General features: G+C 36.9%; 1 protein-coding gene across 1 annotated transcript in view; it reads right to left on the bottom strand.

The window, feature by feature from the left end:
- Window positions 1-18154, bottom strand: part of synj1 (synaptojanin 1) — a 488307-nt gene that overhangs the window by 405083 nt on the left and 65070 nt on the right. The window contains exons 5-6 of the mRNA XM_039746285.1: window positions 14458-14541; window positions 6282-6343 (exon numbers count right to left, since the gene is read on the bottom strand). Coding sequence (XP_039602219.1) covers window positions 6282-6343; window positions 14458-14541 — 146 coding nt within the window. The remainder of the gene's footprint in view (window positions 1-6281; window positions 6344-14457; window positions 14542-18154) is intronic.

The following is an 18154-nucleotide window of genomic DNA, read 5'->3' as shown; positions in this document are numbered from 1 at the left end:
CGGGCCGCAGATCCGGCGTTATGCTAAAGCTAAAAAACAACCATACAAGCCCTATACAGAACTTTATTCTGCACTGAAGGAGCTGCTTTTAATCTCATTGTAGATGCGTATAGTGACAATAAAAGAAATTCTATTCTAGAAATAATTTCATACTGTACTCGCCTGTACTCATACTTTGGGCTGAAGGAAGGAAGGAGATATTTCCAGAAATGTGCATCTTCGTTTCGATTGCAATCGCTTTCTTTTACCTTCTCTTCCTTCCTTAGCAATTATGAGTCTTGCCTGCATGGTCTTAATGAATTATATATACAGTATATAGGTAAGTCACTGCAATGACGGAAATTACATCCACAAACACATGTATCTGGGCTCCGACTGACGCTACTAACGCTCTCGGTTGTTTGTTTACAATCGCGCAAGCGGATACACGTGACCGCATCCATTTCGTAACACAAGATGTTGGTCGTAAATCAAAATAAAAAATTTCATTTTAAACTTCACGATAATTTATTATAAATTTTATTAATAAAATCAATAACTAAAACACTTTTTTGAATAAATTGTTTATTTAATTTAAAGTACCGGCATACAAAGTTATTTCTTCATCTGAAAGAAAGCTCTGTGGTTTCGTCATTATTTACTTCCGTATTCATCGGCAAAACCGGCATTGCGTTGGAAATCTTGAATCTGAAACGATACTCGTTGTATAAACCGACCCCCAAACTCCAAGCCAAAAATCTAGGAAAAAATTCTCGGCTTATATAACGGGATCTACGGTAAATGTTACATGTATAGATCAATGACAAACACATCATACTCAATGTCTTGCAAAACTACAGAAGATGTTCTCTTTGGGATAAATGTATTATTTATATGAGTATTCTGTGCAGAGTTGTGTGTGTTGTAACATTTTAGTGCGAAGCTATGCAAGTTTACAGCTTTTTTAAGACTGAAAGCAGGGAACCATACAGCACATGTAAACCAGACACAATAGTGTATTAACAATAAGCTTAAACAAACAGAGCTATACCACAAGAATCCACCCAGGGTATGTTCCAGAAAACTGAATTAATGTTAAACCCAGTTAAAATAACCTGGGATTTACAGAAATCAGATTAATTCCTTTCACGAAAACCTAGATTTGGCTAAAGCAGGGGTGGGCAATGTCAGTCCTGGAGAGCCGCAGTGGCTACAGGTTTTCAATCCAACCCAACTGCTTAATTATAAACCAATCCTTTCCAATCTCAAACCTTATTTAATTTTATGGCTTGTTAGCCTACAATGTAAGGCTCTTATATCATAGATTTTTTCCTTTCCACGGATATCATCAAAATGATTTGAAGCCTAAAACGGATAATTTTCAGTCTGTCACATTTTCTATTAATTGTATTATTAAATTCAACAGTGCAAGATGAATACACAGATATGTAAATCAAAACAAGCTAGATGGAGAGCTGCTGACTGCTTTGTCACTTACATCTTATTGCTAATAAGGAGCCATTAAAACAGTGAATGCAGCTGTTTAAGATTGAAATAAGCAATTAAGGGTGGGGACCCTTAACAAACAAGACCACTAAAATATAGCATCAAAATGTCACTTAAGCAATAAGTGCTTCATCAGCAGTAATTGACTTCTCATTAAGAAACTGAGTTGGAACAAAAACATGCGGCCACTGCCGCTCTCCAGGACCGACATTGCCTACCCCTGGGCTAAAGTAATGCCTGTGGAACAAATTATGCCAGAATTCAGTGATCTGAGAGTCTGAAGATGAAGACAACTCGCTAAACCAGTAAAATAACAGGTTTATCATGAAGAATTAACACACTGAGGCCACAGCAGAGCATCCAATCATAAGACCAAAGTTCATATATACCTGATCAGATGTGCTAATCTCAGCTGCACTATTTAAAAAGCAGATAATGCTTACAAAATGTTGCAAATGTCATGCCCTTTCCTGATTGACACAGAAACACAAATTCATCACCAAATTCTATTCAGAGAAACGTAATGAGACCCCAGTTGGACATTCTGGCATGCCCACGGGTGTGTCTATATGAATCATTTTACATCCAAGGCATTAATAAAAATAAGCAACATTCTAAAATGTGACATGTTCAGATGTAACACATCATGACTTTAAACTTACATTGAAGCAAAGCATTGTCATTTCCTTTTTTTTTTTTGTTTGTTTTTAAAGGGCGGTTTTGTCACAATATTGATAATGCCGCACATATCGGCAAAGCAATCGCAAATGTGTGCCTAACATTGAAGTGTCACCTGCCCACACATGGGCTATGTTCCTGAAACTAAAATAAATAACTATTCAAAGACGACCTCCACAGAGTAGCAGATAGGGCAATCAAATAGAAACAACTGTGGAATTCTAAGCATCTATAACTGAAAATGGACTCTCTGGTGGAACAAGCTACCCATCTTCATTTCCTCTGTGGAGTCCCTTAAAATAAATGCCTCTGAAGACTCATTTTTGGCTAGTACCTATACCTAATATGCTTATTAAAAGGAATACAGTTTTGAATTGGAGTTTTGTAATGGAATATTTCATCTTGTGGTGGATGGACAGAGCTGTTACCCGTCCAGGACACCCAGAGTATGGAAGGACGGGAGAGTATTTTCAGATCAATTTCTCCCTGAGCCAACAGAGGGCCTCCCCCTTGGTTTCCAGTGGGAGCTCAACCCTTCTGGGGCCCGTGGGCACCGCCAGGGGACGCATGGTCTTTTTCAGGGCCCTATTTGGCCAAACTTCCAGGACACCCAGAAGTGGGGCCAAACGAAGCACATTGAGCACTTGGAATCCTTGCCCTATAAAGGAAGCCAGTCACCAACACTCAATGGCCAGAGTCAGGAGGAAGAGGACAAAAGCCTGAGGAGGAGTGGAGTCGGATAGTCTGGTGGCAAAGAAAGGACTGGATTGTGTTGTGTGTTGGTGATTTGAGTACTGTAAATAAAACGTGTGCTGGGTGCAAAACCTGTCTTCTGCCTGTCTGTGCCAGGGTTGCCTTCACAATTTACATTGTACTGTAGTTTACTTGGCTTATGGATTTTCTAAATGAAGCAAATGTCTGTATATTAAATACTCAGTATAAATGTCAATGTGCCCTCTTATCCATTCTTAAAATAACATGAGAAGCCACACACATAATTACAATATCCAGGGGGTCTCATGTTTGTGGGTTTGATGGTTCTGTAAGTCTTCTGCTGTATATATGTATATGACATAATAACTCTAATTTACCTCGCAAATGCACACACACATTCATACATGAACACATCAGTATTCGAAAATGCTATGCCATTTCAACGTGTTGTCATTTGAACAGTTTTCATGTTTTTCCCCCGAATATTGCCTGTACTCCACTTTATGGTGCATGATATTGAAAATGCAGACAGACTTCTTTTTGGGCGCAAACACTGTCAGCATGGCACTGCCAGATCTAAACAGTAGCGTGAAGAGTTGCTTGCATAATGAAATGACTTTAACTGCAGGTGGAAGTCCCATTTTACTTATGGTGCCAAGCAGAGTTGCACTGCGGTACAGCAGTCCATTAGCCAATGAAAGCACTGTGAAGAAACTGTCTGTTGTTATGGTTCTGCCTTTGTCCACAAATGGCTCCCTAAGCTTTATGGCCACAGAGTAGGAAAGTCTATGCCCCAGGTTGTAACTCAAAACACAGCTCTCAACAAAAAGTTGCTAGATGTCTGAAATCGCAGCAAACCTGTCATTTTTCATACATTCTGCATGGGTGTCTTTGTTGTCAAAGTGCAAATTCCACATGATAGTCTAATATCGGTCATGGAACATTGTATTTTTGATTGACGGTACAACAAATAGTTCTGAGCAGGAATCAACCATAGCACCAGGTGTGGACATCGCTGCTCTTGTGAAAAGAATGGAGATATACGTCATCAACTCAGAGAGGGAGAGGCATGTTTTTTGTACCACATGGACGTCACTGACAGAATAAAACTGAATAATAAAAGTAGCCAAAATTGACACCGGGTCTCGCAGTCTCAAACCAAATGTATGTTTTTATTATATTACAGCAATAATACAAGCAGCTCACTACTCAAAACCCGGAGCACACGGACTCAAACCTGGAACCTTTTGGTTATAAAGCAGCAGTTCTTACCACTGCACCATCTAAGAATACATATCAACTTTCTGTCGATTGGCATTTGAGCTTGGGTTTGCAACTCATTGACAGCAACATGTAAATTGAATGATTTTTTACACTTTGGTTATATTATTCAATAAAAGCACGTGTTTATTTGTTTTAGATATGTGTTCAGCATTTCTTGCCTCACATTTCCTTCTATCCTACACTAAACATTATCATAAACAAAGAACACATATGAAATGAAACATATGAAAAGCTGGGAGACCTTTTTTGCCCTTTGGGATGGGATAGCAGCCTGCTGGATGCTTGCGCTGATCGACACATTTGCAAAAAAAAAAAAAAAAGACGTTGATGAAGAGAGGTGCGAAATGATTTAAGGTGTCCCGGGATTACAAGTTTTTTCGTAGGCTTCAGAAATTCTAGTGTTAACTGTGTTTGATCTCATTGAGGAAAAGATCCCAGCCACCAAACAGGAGAAAGATTTTCCAAGACTAAGGTCATAAAGCTTATGAAACAGTTCCTGGACAAAGGCAGAACCGTAACAATAGTTGTGTAGGGTGTGACAGAAGCTTCCACCTGAAGCTAAAGTCACTTCAGTACACATGTACTTTGATCAACACGGGCATGCTCACAAACAGAGAAAGCACGCAGGCTACTTGTGACTTTATGCTGTAGGAAGATAAGTAAATAAATTAAGGTAAATAACATTTGATCTGGCTTTTATAAAAGTAACATATAAATGTTTTTATATAAAAACCATCACAAAACATAATCACAAACTGGACTTTGCACGATACCTTGGTGTGCTCTGTAAGTCATGCTGTTTTGTTGAAGGACAGGTGTGGGGCAGACTGACTAGCAGAATGATGCCCAACCTCTTGCTGTATCCAAACAGTGCCATCTTTCGCCCCAACACCTGGTGCAGCTGCATTGTTCTTATATGTGAGTGGACGTTTCTTGTGGGGAGGACTTCTGTTCTCCGATGTAACCCTCATCCTAATCAGAGTTCACCTTTATTATAGCCAGTCTTTATTTGAAAACAGCAGTGTCAGATAAGGGGGAGCGTGAATGTGACCGTGAATAAAACTGAATTAACAAAAAAAAAAACGCTAACCTTTACAAGTACCATACATTTACACTGGCTGTTACAGACACAAATCAAATGCAAGTTTTTATTGTATAATAGTAACAATAACAGCAGCTCACTACTCAAAACATTTATTTTGGGACGTGGCAAGGATCAAACCCACAACCTCTTGATTATGAGTCAGCAGTTCTTACCGCTGTACCACCAAAGCAGTCGTGGACAATGAAGTACACTAATCCGATTTCTTTTTCTTCGGTTAGTCTTGAATAAAAGTGCATGTTTTGTTATACTTGTACTTTTTGTAAAAGTGCTTATTTGATATTTGGACTTCAGTTTTCACACATTATACACTTCATGTAAAACTTTTGGACTGTGTGGCTCTCTAGCACAGGCTTTGTCAGGGATCCCTGTATGTAGCCAAGTCTCAGTTATTACCAAGACTGATTTCTATGCCGAAATGTTTAGCTCCAATTCTTCCATTTTATTGCGAGTGATCTGGCATTAGAAATGTAAATACTAGGCAGCACGAGCTTGTGAGGAACATTCTTTAGCATGGTCTGTACACCAGCCTTGCAGCCCCGTTTCTGCTTCCTTTCTATGTACCATCTCCTGCGTCTCAGGACCAGTATCATAATCCACGGACACCCACTGCGCGTACAATCTTATTTGAAATGTGTTCTTGTTGGAATTCCTTGCTAAAATCTATCTCACTACATAGAATTCCAATCTTTAGTAGGTCTTCTCAGTTATATGTTGAGGGATTTCACGGTTTTTTTATATGCTCTAAGTAAATAATGTTTTAAAAAGATTTAACTATTCCAAACACAATTTCTTGGGTTTTTTCTTTAGGCTTCATGTGTGTTCCTAATAGCAATACTAGTGTTATTTGATGATGGAATATTATCACAACTGGCAGTACTTCTTAGATTCATGTCCTTTCGAGTTTCACATCTGATTTTATTTTTAAACCCTCCCAAATGCTTTATGGTTATATACAAAATTCAGTAGAAGAGTGCACTTCCAAGATTGTAGCCATACATGCTAATGTTTAAGTTACCTGTCAAAAGCTGGTGCATTTGCTTCAAATCCTCTGGACATTCTCACTCGATGTGAACCAACCTTAAAGAACAGATTTTTTTTTTTTTTTATTTTTAAACACAATTGAGATTGTTTTTCAATGTGTAACTGTTCAACATTTAAATCAGAAAAAGTCTAAAATATTAACACATTTCACAGCACCAACCAGTAATATATAAAAAAGATTTAGAAAAAGAACAGGTCAATCAGCAATACTAATATATATTTTTTGTCAAATCAAAAGAGACAAGATTTCAATTTTACCAGGATACTTTATCAAAAAATTATCTGAAACAAATACCATTTTTTTATATTAGAGAGATACAAATCATAAAAAATAAATAAATAAATAACTACAGCTGGACATGGACAGTATTCAGACTTTGGTAGATACAATATGTCACAGACAGAGGTTTATGTAAGTAGATATTTTAAAGACAGAAAGTTAAACTATTTAATGTAATTATATAATGTGAGAACTGAAATATCAAAGTACCAAAAAAAACAGAGGTGTCTCAGGAGTCTATTTATTTATTTTTTAGTAGTTTAGAAAAGCATTCATTTCTACACTTAAGACATTATATAATACTTTATGATGACAAGTGGCAAATAAAGATCTGTTAAATAAATCATGGCTCAGTGATGCAACAAAATTAAATGTTAAAAAAAAGCAGAGGGTAAATACTTGTTAAGGCCTTTATAAACAGAATAGTTGTGATCCCCCAATCAACAGAAAACGGTCTGAAAAATCAAAGTAAAGCTTAACCAAAATGTCTCATTAATTTCTGGCATTGCTGAAAGAAAAAAAACAATAAATATCTGAAAAAACAGCTGATCCATTCCTCTTCACATACAAGGCTAGAAAGGATATGCTACTGTACATATTATACAACATTGAACATAAGTCAATAGAGACCTTTTTCTAGGTTTATAATGTAATTGTGAGATCTCATCTAGAACTATAAAAAAAAAAGATTGAATGAGATGAGGTAACATAACATAAGTCTTCAAAAGTGTTGGTTAACAGAGGATACAGATGGTTATAAAACAGGTTTATACTGTACACAACAATTTAGTGGCACAGGTCGAAGCTAGTGAAGGGTGAATTTGCCATGACACTACAGGGTTTTTCTTGAAACAGAAGAAAGGGATTGTGTTATCAGGCAATGTGTTAGACTGCAGTACTTTGGCAATCTGCTTTGAAAAAGCAAATAGAGATTAGTAAACAATATAGGAGCTGAAAGTCTTGTTTACAGAAATTAGCATTTACTTACTAATTTTCCCAGTAAAGAAGAAAGAAAAATATTACTAGTTAACTCAGGTACATAAATGAGGATAAAAAAACACACACAAAGAGTGTTTAATATGGAATACCAATTGATGAATTTCAGTTGAATAGAACTAGAACAAAACTTTATTCAACAACAGCTTGCCCTGGACATTATCTGGCCCTACATTTATGCAAACCTGAGTCATTTGTGACAATTGTTTCCATTAAGACAAGTAGAGGGAATATTACATATTGTCGTAAAGAAATGAACTCAGAATTCTGTTCCTATCACTCTTAATTAGTCTCAAATAACACCTTATCCCATTAAGAAATGAAGCGTTTTTTATCTAACCTTAATATTCCTAGCACTTCAGAACAAGAGGCCTCCTTACTGGATGCCCCAGTTTCTCTTAATGAGTTAAATCTAGCACTATCTGCCATGAACACCTGGAATTCACGGGTTGCCATCAGAACTAATTTTAGCTTTTTGGGATGAATTATCTAAAGCGTCCCTTCAAATTTATCATTCATCCATTAACTGCTGTCAGCTTTGTCCTAGCTTGAACATGGCAGTAATTACTGCGTAAACAGAATAAGGACCCTAAGGTATGTCAGAATTATAGACCCCTCTCCCTTATCAATATAGATATTAAATTACTAGCTAAAATTGTAGCTAATCGCCTTGCACAGGTTACTTAAAAGTTAGTCCATCCTGATCAAACGGGATTACTTGTCTTCAGATAACGTGCACAGATTGTTCCATTTCATTGAATCTGCTCTTAATTTAGAATCTCCTGCGGCACTGCTTTCTTTAGATGCTGAGAAAGCTTTTGTCTGGCTAAACAGGAATATCTATGGTCAGACCTACATTGCATGGATTTTGGAAATGGCTTTATTAACATGATTAAAATACTGTATTCCTCTCCTTAAGCTGTGGTACAGTGGACCCTTGACTTACGAACTCAATTCGTTCGCGAGGGCTGGTTGTAACTCAAGTTGGTTGTACGTCAAGACTATTTTTTCCATAAGAAATAATGGAAATACCCATAATGAACTCCGAACCTCCCACAGCAACACTTACTTAACCTTTTCATAATAAAAAAGGGTTGTATAATGTGCATAATTTACCAAAACACCAATAATTTTTCTAATGTACTAACCAAAAATTTATAAAAAGTGCCTAGCCTACCAGAAACAACAATTTCATACTGTACTCACCATTTAATTTGACATCTTTGGGCTGCTGGAAGGGATGAGGAGGAGAATGAAACGGAATGTGGTTATTGTTTAGAAGGAGCCTCCTTATGCAAATCTTTTCTTTGTAAAATTGTCGAGATGGTGGATTTCGACATGCTGTACATATTAGCGAGATCGGTCACAAACGCCACTCTCATATTTCCGCACACTTTCCTTCTTCGTTTCGATTGTGATCGCTGTTTCTCAAGTTAATAATGACAGTAGTCGAGCACTCAGATCAAAGCTGGCCATGTTATGAACTGCTATAATAATACACTCCAAAGCAAGCCGGTGCTGACTCAGCCTGATGACATCATCATCTGCCACTTCAGCCCCCTAGCTAACATCCCTTAACAATCACTTTCTTTACCTTCATTACCTTCTCTTTCTTCCTTCCTTTTCATATTATAGTCGTTTTCTTTCGGCTGCTCCCGTTAGGGGCTGCCAAAGCGGATCACCTTCTTCCATATATTTCTGTCCTCAGCATCTTGTTCTGTTACATCCATCACCTGCATGTCATCTCTCACCACATCCATAAAGCTTTGCTTAGGCCTTCCTCTTTTCCTCTTCCCTGACAGCTCTATCCTCAGTATCTTTCTCCCATTATATTCAACATCTCTCCTCTGCACATGTCCAAAACCAACGCAATCTCACCTCTGTGACTTTCTTTCCCAACATGCTGACAAGAAGTGTAATGTGTGAAAAGTAAAGTACAAATATAAAATAAACACTTTCACAAAAGGTATAACAAAACAAGGGCATTTTTATTCAAGAATATAACCAAAGAAAAAGAAATCATATTGCTGTCAATGTGTAAAAATGTCAATCAAATCGACACAAAGTGAAAATGTTTGCTTGGCTGGTGCAGAGGTAAGAACTACTGCCTCATAATCAAGAGGTTGCAGATTTGAGCCAGTGAGATTTCCCTATTTTGAGTAGTTAGCTGTTATTATTATTACTATTACATAATAAAAACATACGTTTGATTTGAGTCTGTAGCACCCGGTGTAAATTTTTGCCATTTGTAAAAGTTGGCTTTATTTTTTTATTCAGTTTTATTCTCTCAGTCTCGTTCATGTGGTACAATGAACTTGCCTTTCCCTCTGAGTTGATGCCATTTATCTCTATCCTTTTCACAAGAGCAGCAATGACCACAGTTATTCCTGTGGTTGATGCCTGGTCAGAACTATTTGTTATACTGGCAATCAAAGATACGATGCCCTGTGACCGCTATCACACTATCATGAGGCATTTGCACTTTGACAACAAAGATATCCATGCAGAACGCATGAAAACCAACAGATTTGCTGACATCTGTCAACATTTTGTTGAGAACTGTGTTTTGAGTTACAACCCAGAGCAGCATATTACCGTTGATAAGCAACTGTTTCCAACCAAGGTCCGTTGTCCTTTCTTGCAATACATCTCAATCAAGCCTGACCAATTTGGCATAAAGATTTGGATTGCTGCAGATTGGGAGACAAAGCACATGTGCAATGCCACTCCTTACTTAGGAAAAGATCGCAGTCGACCCACTGGAGAAAGACTTGGGGTCATAAAGCTTATGGAGCCGTTTCTGCACAAAAGCAGAACCACAACAACAGACAACTTCTTCATGTCACTGGCTAATAGACTGCTGCATCACAACACGACTTAGCACCATAAATAAAGTGGGATGGGAATTTCCACCTGCAGCTAAAGTCACTTCAGTATGCAAGCAATTCTCCATGCTAGTGTTAGGGTCTGGCAGTGCCATGCTGATGGTGTATGTGACAAAAAAGAAGAAGTCTGTCTGCATTCTCAGTATCATGCACCATAACATGGAGACTGGGCAAGATTGGAAAACAAAAACCTGTTCAAATGACAACTCATGTTCAAATGACAGCATTTTCATGCATGGATGTATGTGTGCATCCGTATGAGAGAGCGTGAGGGAGGGAAAAACAAATATGATGCAATTCAGGTTGTTATTGGAATGTAAAATATACACTTTCACAAAGGTATAATGAAACAAGTGTGATTGTATTCAAGAATAAAACTGAATAACAAAAAATTCAAGTGACAACAAGATACCAAGAAGACATGATTTACCCGCATTTGTGCATCTCCTTATATCCCTTCAGCAACATCTTTTGTAGTTAGCAAAAATTTACACCAGGTGTTACTGACTTAAATCAAATGTATGTTTTTATTTTGTCATAGTAATAACAATAGCACCTCACTACTCCAAACAGGGAGAACCCGGACTTGAACCCACAAACCTCTTGATTACGAGGCAGCAGTTCTTACCACTACACCATCGAAGCAGACATTTCAGGTTTGCACTGATTGATATTTGGGCTTGGGTTTTTACCCATTGACAGCAACATGTAAATTGAACAATTTCTATTTCTTTTAGTTATATTCTTAAATAAAAGCGCACTTGTATTGCTAGAACTTTTGTGAACATGTTTAATTGATATTTGGACTTCAGACTTCACACATTATACACTTCACATCAGCATTTTGTTATTATTACTATAACATGAAAAAAGTTTCTGCTTTAGTTATGTGTTCAACATTTCTTGCCTCACATTCTCCATCATCCTACATTTACCCAGATCATTGTAGACACAGAACACACATGAAATGTATGTATTACAAATAATTTATAATTTATTCACCCTATACAATTCCAGACACTTCATACCCAGGTAAACAGACTTGAGCTCTGAGAATTTTGTGTCTGACTTCTGAAACATCAGTGAGGGATAGGATAGCAAACTGCTTGTGCTGATTGACACATATGCAAAACAAAAATGCCGCCGAAGAGGTGCAAAGGAATTTAAGGTGGCCCGGCATTATGACTTTCTTCCTAGGCTTTAGGGATTCTAGTGTTAAGAATATGCGTTAGTTTTCCAAAAACCCAAATTATCAGTTTTCAGAACTTCAAATTATTCATAGAACATTCCTTTATCCCTGAAAGCGACACAAAATGGGCTTAGTATCAGATTCATTATGTCACTCCTGGACTCTAGATCTCCCTGGTACTTTCCTTCATGTTTTCTGGGAGTGTCCAAGTGTCTTTGACTTCAAGTATGCAGTTGCCCATTTGCTTTCTTGTATATTAAATTGCTTCCTTCAGTCTTTCTACTTCCTTATGATTCTTCCCTTTCCTTTAACAATTATCAAAAGAGAGTGTTCTTCATTCCTGTAGGTACTATAGCTGCCAAAATCATTACTGCTACAAGATGGAAATCCACTGAATTGATGACTGCTTAACACTGGCTTTTTTTCATTTTTTTAATTAAAAAATTAAATTTTTTAATAAGGAGGCTTCGTCTAAATCTATCAACCTGTGGAGGTTGGCTACTGATGCACTAAAAGCCTATATGTAGCATTTCTTTTCTCTTTCAGTTTTCCAACTTTACTGTCAGGTATCTCTGTCAACCTTATACATCTACTTGTGTAACTCCAGAGCCCCAGGGAAAGCAGGGATTATGATTTGTTAAAATTTATTTGTTTATGATGTTATTTCCATCTTGGGATTGGTGGGTTTGGGGGATTGGTGGGGGGTTGGTTGGCTGGAGATGTTGGGATTTCTAGGGTTATTACAAGTATGCACGGTTTGGGATTAGTTATCACATTTGTTATTTGAAACATCTGACTGTTCATTTTTTACAGATGGAAAATAAATTTATATTTGAATCAAATGCATTTCAACAAGTGACATGTCATAATGTTTATATATAGGTGTACAGGGTGAAGAGAAAACTAGGCAGGACTATTCCCTGTGGTACTTGAGTGTTGCTTACATCAATATCAGAGACAGTTTTTTGCCTCATAAGCTGTTGCCTTCCTGGCAGATTGTCAGTTATTCAGGCTCATCCACAATTCACATCCCTAAGCCTTCCCCTTAACTGCAGCAATCAAGTTGTCTTTCACAAGAGGACTCATAGTCCAAGACCAGCCTCACCAAGGTTTTTATGATGTGGAACATTAAGGGCCACAGGACTGTAGTTGCTAGGTGAAGAGGCACCTGTGTTCTTTGGAACAAAACAGGACGTAGCAAGGTTCATAGGTGAAAAAATACGCCAGTCTTCTAAAGAAGTATAGTCGTCTCAGTCCTCTCTTGCACAGAGTATCAGTATTGGCAGTCCAGTCCAATTTATCATTCAGCTGCACTCCCAGGTATTTATAGGTCTGTACCCTTTGCACACTGTCACATCTGATGATCACGGGGTCCAGGAGGGGCCTGGGTCTCCTAAAATCCACCACCTGCTCCTTGGTTTTGCTGGAGTTCAGGTGTAAGTGGTTTGAGTTATATTCATTACTAAAATTGCATGTTAACAGGCAAAGCATGTACAGTATTTACTTAATAGTATATTTATTTAGTTATATCAGGAAATTAATTCAGCATAACTTCCATCATACACAGAGTGCATGGAGGGTTGTTGGGAGTACTACTTCACCATTGACATTTCTGAGGAAAATTGGCAGACATGAACAGAAAAGCTACCTGCAAAAGGAAGAATAATTTTAAATGGCTTCAAGGTGAAAAGGAGTGGTTTAAAATAGTGCAATAAAACAATATGGAGGAGGTTGAAGGGAAGTTATGACTCATAATTAAGAAAGGCACCACATAAGTCTATTATGGATTTCCCAAGACAGTAGAATGCAACTGAACCATTATGTCTATCAGATTAGTGTGCTGCTAGAAGACTGTATTAGTAACCTCAACAATAAACATTTTGAGGTTAAAAGGGGACAATGCAAGAGTACTTAATCACATAGGACAGGGCGCTTCCCCAGTCTCAAAAATAGCCACAATGTGACTATGTAGTCTATGGAGAAACTCTGTTAACCACTGGAATGTGTGATTTGGCCTGTCCATCAGCAGGACAAAGGGGTTCAGGGTAGAAAGGAAATCTTGGAGCCAACTAGGGGAGATGTTATGTCCTAGACAATATTAGGTAACATTAATGGCCCTTTCTAGTCAACATAGAGATGTGTTCAGAGTATGAAGTTCATTGGTGGCAAAGGTCAATTGGTATTAAGAATTAATAGTGTGGGAGGTGACAAAAGAACTGATTCAGGTGTTACTTTGGTGGGTAACTAACCCAAGCACCTCACCTGTTAAAAAAGAAAAAATACTGGATAGATACACCCAAAGGGGCAATTGTATTGTTTGGTTGATGGATTGCTTGTTTATTTACATTACCTACAAAGTGCTCTAATTATGTAGCCAAATGTGTTTGTCATTTATTTTTAGTAAACTGTTACATTTTGCAAAAGTAGGATTTCAATATTAAAAGTATAAACAGATCATTTATAATACCACCTATTAAAATGCTAATGTGTTTTAATACCTTTGGTGTTTGGGCATATTTTCAAAGAGTCACAGCAACAATATGAATCTTTAAATCAAACATGCATTTTCCAACAGCAGCCTAGTATGAACATCAAAACATTAAAGGACCAGGTGTCACTTAGCAAAACACAGAATGACTGTTAGTCAACAGTGGGCTTGTAACTTTAGGAAAAGTCATAAATAGAGAGAGAGAGAGAGAGACAGATACTTTGCTCATCAAACTTTATACCATCACTATATTTGAAATTCAGAGCAGTTCATCATGAACCTTCAAAAAATTAGATTTAAATAAATTGTTACCTGTATACCAGGTTGCTCCCAAAACAGTGGTATTGACCCACGTATTTGTATAAAGGAGGATAAGGAGTCATCAAGGAAAATCACCTGAAATTAGAGATTTTACAGAATAAATTTTGTTATAGCACTGAGATTGCTGCAAAAACACGACAGAACACTTTCCAAAAGTTATACAAAATCTCTGGAACAGCTGATGCTCATTCAGGTTTACAGCACTTAACATGCTTTATGTTAGCTTGCTTAACTGAGGTCAAATACATATTCTGAATTCTGCTGCCATCGTAATAAACACATTTAAGTTATGATATAACCTGTCAAAGCACTTTACACCAAGTAACGACTTTATTAAGTGTATTGTCATCTGTTTCCCAACCTATCCCATTTTTCATAAATGACTTCTGTCTCATGCCTAAATTAACATTTTAAATTTATCTAAAAGAAACACTGATGAGCATATATTATATTTTTAGACTTCTTTGCAGTCTAGAAGAAAAACATAAATTTGACACAAATACACAATAAAAATTAGATATAAATCACCATAAACTCATGAGTAAAAATCATTATCATTTACACTTACACCTATGATAGGTCAAATTATATATTATACCCACCACTCTAAACAATTAGGTGTTATTTCAAAAATGTATTATGCCACTTCATGAATGTAGTACATTAGTTTGCAATGATATCGCCTACCTGCAGCCTGCATCATCACACATAGATATGCTGCCACTGTCCAGTAGCAGATAGCAGCAGTGAGATTCAGCATGTGTGTTGAGTACAATCAAGTGACAAGAACCAAACAAATGTTAGAAGTATACACTTAGCTTTAATTAGGCGAAAATTTATTAAGCCCAGCACAGATGGGCAAAGCAATGGCGCAGAGTTAATGTTTCTGCCTCAAAGCACCAGGAGCTTAGGTTTGATTACTAGTCTGGTCAAGTTCTACATGTAATTTGCATGTTTTCCCAATGTATTTGTGGATTAAATGGTATCAGTGAGCCTGTTTAACTGTGTAAGAATACTTGTTTTAAGCCTGAATACTGGAAATATGTCAGAAATATTTCTAAAATACCAAAATACATTTAGTCTTATATGTACTGTGAAGTAAATTATATTAATTCAGAATCATTATTATATTTTAAGGTATTTAAATGTAATTTCACCACAAAAACCTTGTTTTATATCTTTTGATAATCATTACATCATGTATATGTTCTTTAACAGATAGTTTATAACTAAATGCTTTATTACTAATTTTCATCTGCAGAAACTTATAATGTATTGGGAGTTTATTAACACTAGAATTTTCAGACCCTACGAGAAAGCTCGTAAATCTGGGCAACCTTAAATCCGTTCTTACTTCTTCGCCAGGGTCTTTTGTCCTCTAAATGTGCCGATTAATACGAGCAGCAAGCAGCCGGCTATTCCAACCCCAACCATCGCAGAACGTTCACTAAGTTTTCCCAGCTTACGCCTTGTTTGATTATCTGGGAGTGAGTGAACTGCTAGAGTTTTAGAGTGGAAATAATAGATAGTTATTTGGAACACATGCATATCATATGTGTTCCATTTCTACTGTAATCTGTGTAAACATATTGTTAAAACAGAAACTTTTTCATATTTTAGTGATAAATGTAACAAAATGATGGCATAAACCATAGAATTTGTGATGCCCGATTTCCAAAGATCAAATAAACACTTTCACAAAAGGTTCAAGAACCATACAACAGCTTCCGTGGTGTAGCGGTAAGATTTGCTGTCTCAGAGCACAGCAGACATGCAGTGCCTCAAGGACCCGAATTTGAAACCCTGCTGGGGAGAAAGTGTTTACTTTTTTTTTTCTTTTAAACCTCGAACGGACATAAAATTTATGAATTAGTATGCACTGTCAGTTAATGAGATCGTTATATTTTCGTGTGGGATGATCCTTTAAAAATATTTTTTAACAATTGAGACTACAATTAACATGAACAAATGTCATAACTGTTATTTTTAAGATACCTAACACACAGACAGACAGAGCACTGCGTAATAAAGAGACAAACAGAAAGGCAGAGAAGTCACTAGATATATGAATAAACAGGGAAGTCACTGTATAATAGATATATAACAAAACAGCTAAGGGGATAGATTTATAGATAGATAGAAAGGAAAGGCACTGTATGATAGGCAGACAGGGAAGCTGCTATATAAAAATACAATTACTGTTATTACTATATAGATAAACAGGAAGATCACTGTATAAAAGACAGACAGAGAAAGGACTACTAAATGAAAAATGGTACAGCCTTTTAATTAATCAACAAATACTTTAGGAAGGCAAGCAGATAGTGAGATTACATGAAGATGCGAAAATCACTAGGCAAACAGATAGATACGGAAGGCACTGCATAAGAGACATAAAACTATCAGAAAAAAACAGGGTATACAGTAAATAATATACAGGCAGAAAAGCCACTAGATAGGTAGATAAATAGACCGACATGAAAGGCATTACATAAAAAAGATAGATAGGAAAGGCACTATATACTAGTCAGAAAGGGAAAACAAAAGGTAATAATACTGTTATTACTACAAAGACAGATAGACAGGGAATTCACTCTACTGTGCATATATATATATCTCCTCTTTAATAAAAGCCCTGTGTGTGTGTGTGTGTGTGTCTTCTGCTGAAGTGCGCATGCGCGGGGCCACAACACACATCGCAGACCGTGCTCCGCCCATGCGCACAGCACCTTGGTCACACACACACTCGAAGCTGGGCACACAGTGAATGGCCTTGCCGCGGCAGTGCATGATAAGCAAATAAAAGACATCATTGCTAGGGAGATTGCTGATTAGGTAGTTGCGGCCGCACACATAAAATCCGTTGCTGGGGAGACGCCACACATACAATAATCAGCTACACGCAAGCACAGATTAAAATACTTGCTGGGGAGACGACACAGTCACGATTATCAACTGCATGCCACACATCACATCAGTTGCTGGGGACACTCTGCTGATTGACCACTGTTGTGACAGAAAATTAAAGTCATATTACGGACATCAAAGCCAGTATTACTGTCAGAGAAAATTACAGGCATTTTACAGAAATACAAACCAGTATTACTGCGAGAGAAATTTAAAGGCACACAATACACTGGCGCATATTACAGCCACATACAAGCCAGTATTACTGTAAGAGAAAATATTACGGACATACAGTATCTACTAACAACATGCCACCCAAAAAAAAAAGGACACGTCAAGTAGGACAAAAGAAACACACAATCAAATCCTATATAAGTAACATCTCCAGGAAGAACGGTCAGCTCAACAAGTAAAAATCAACAAAAGAAAGGCTGAAAGACAAAAAAAAACAGATTGATTGAAGAAAAAGAAAATGAGCGTCAGAAAAACGCTAAAAGAGAGAGACTCAGAAGAGCAAATATATATACACACATATATACACATACATCCACATATATATATATATATATATATATATATATATATATATCTATATATATATATATATATATATATCTACATATATATACATATATACATACACACACACACAAACATATATACATACATACATACATATCTACATATATACATATACACACACATATAAACATATACACACACACATAAACATATATACATACATATCTACATATACACACATACATATATATATATATTA

This window comes from Polypterus senegalus, chromosome 2 (assembly GCF_016835505.1).
Source record: "Polypterus senegalus isolate Bchr_013 chromosome 2, ASM1683550v1, whole genome shotgun sequence".
Lineage (NCBI taxonomy): Eukaryota > Metazoa > Chordata > Cladistia > Polypteriformes > Polypteridae > Polypterus > Polypterus senegalus.
Note: the sequence above shows the minus strand (reverse complement) of the source record. Positions and strands in the feature narration are given on the sequence as shown.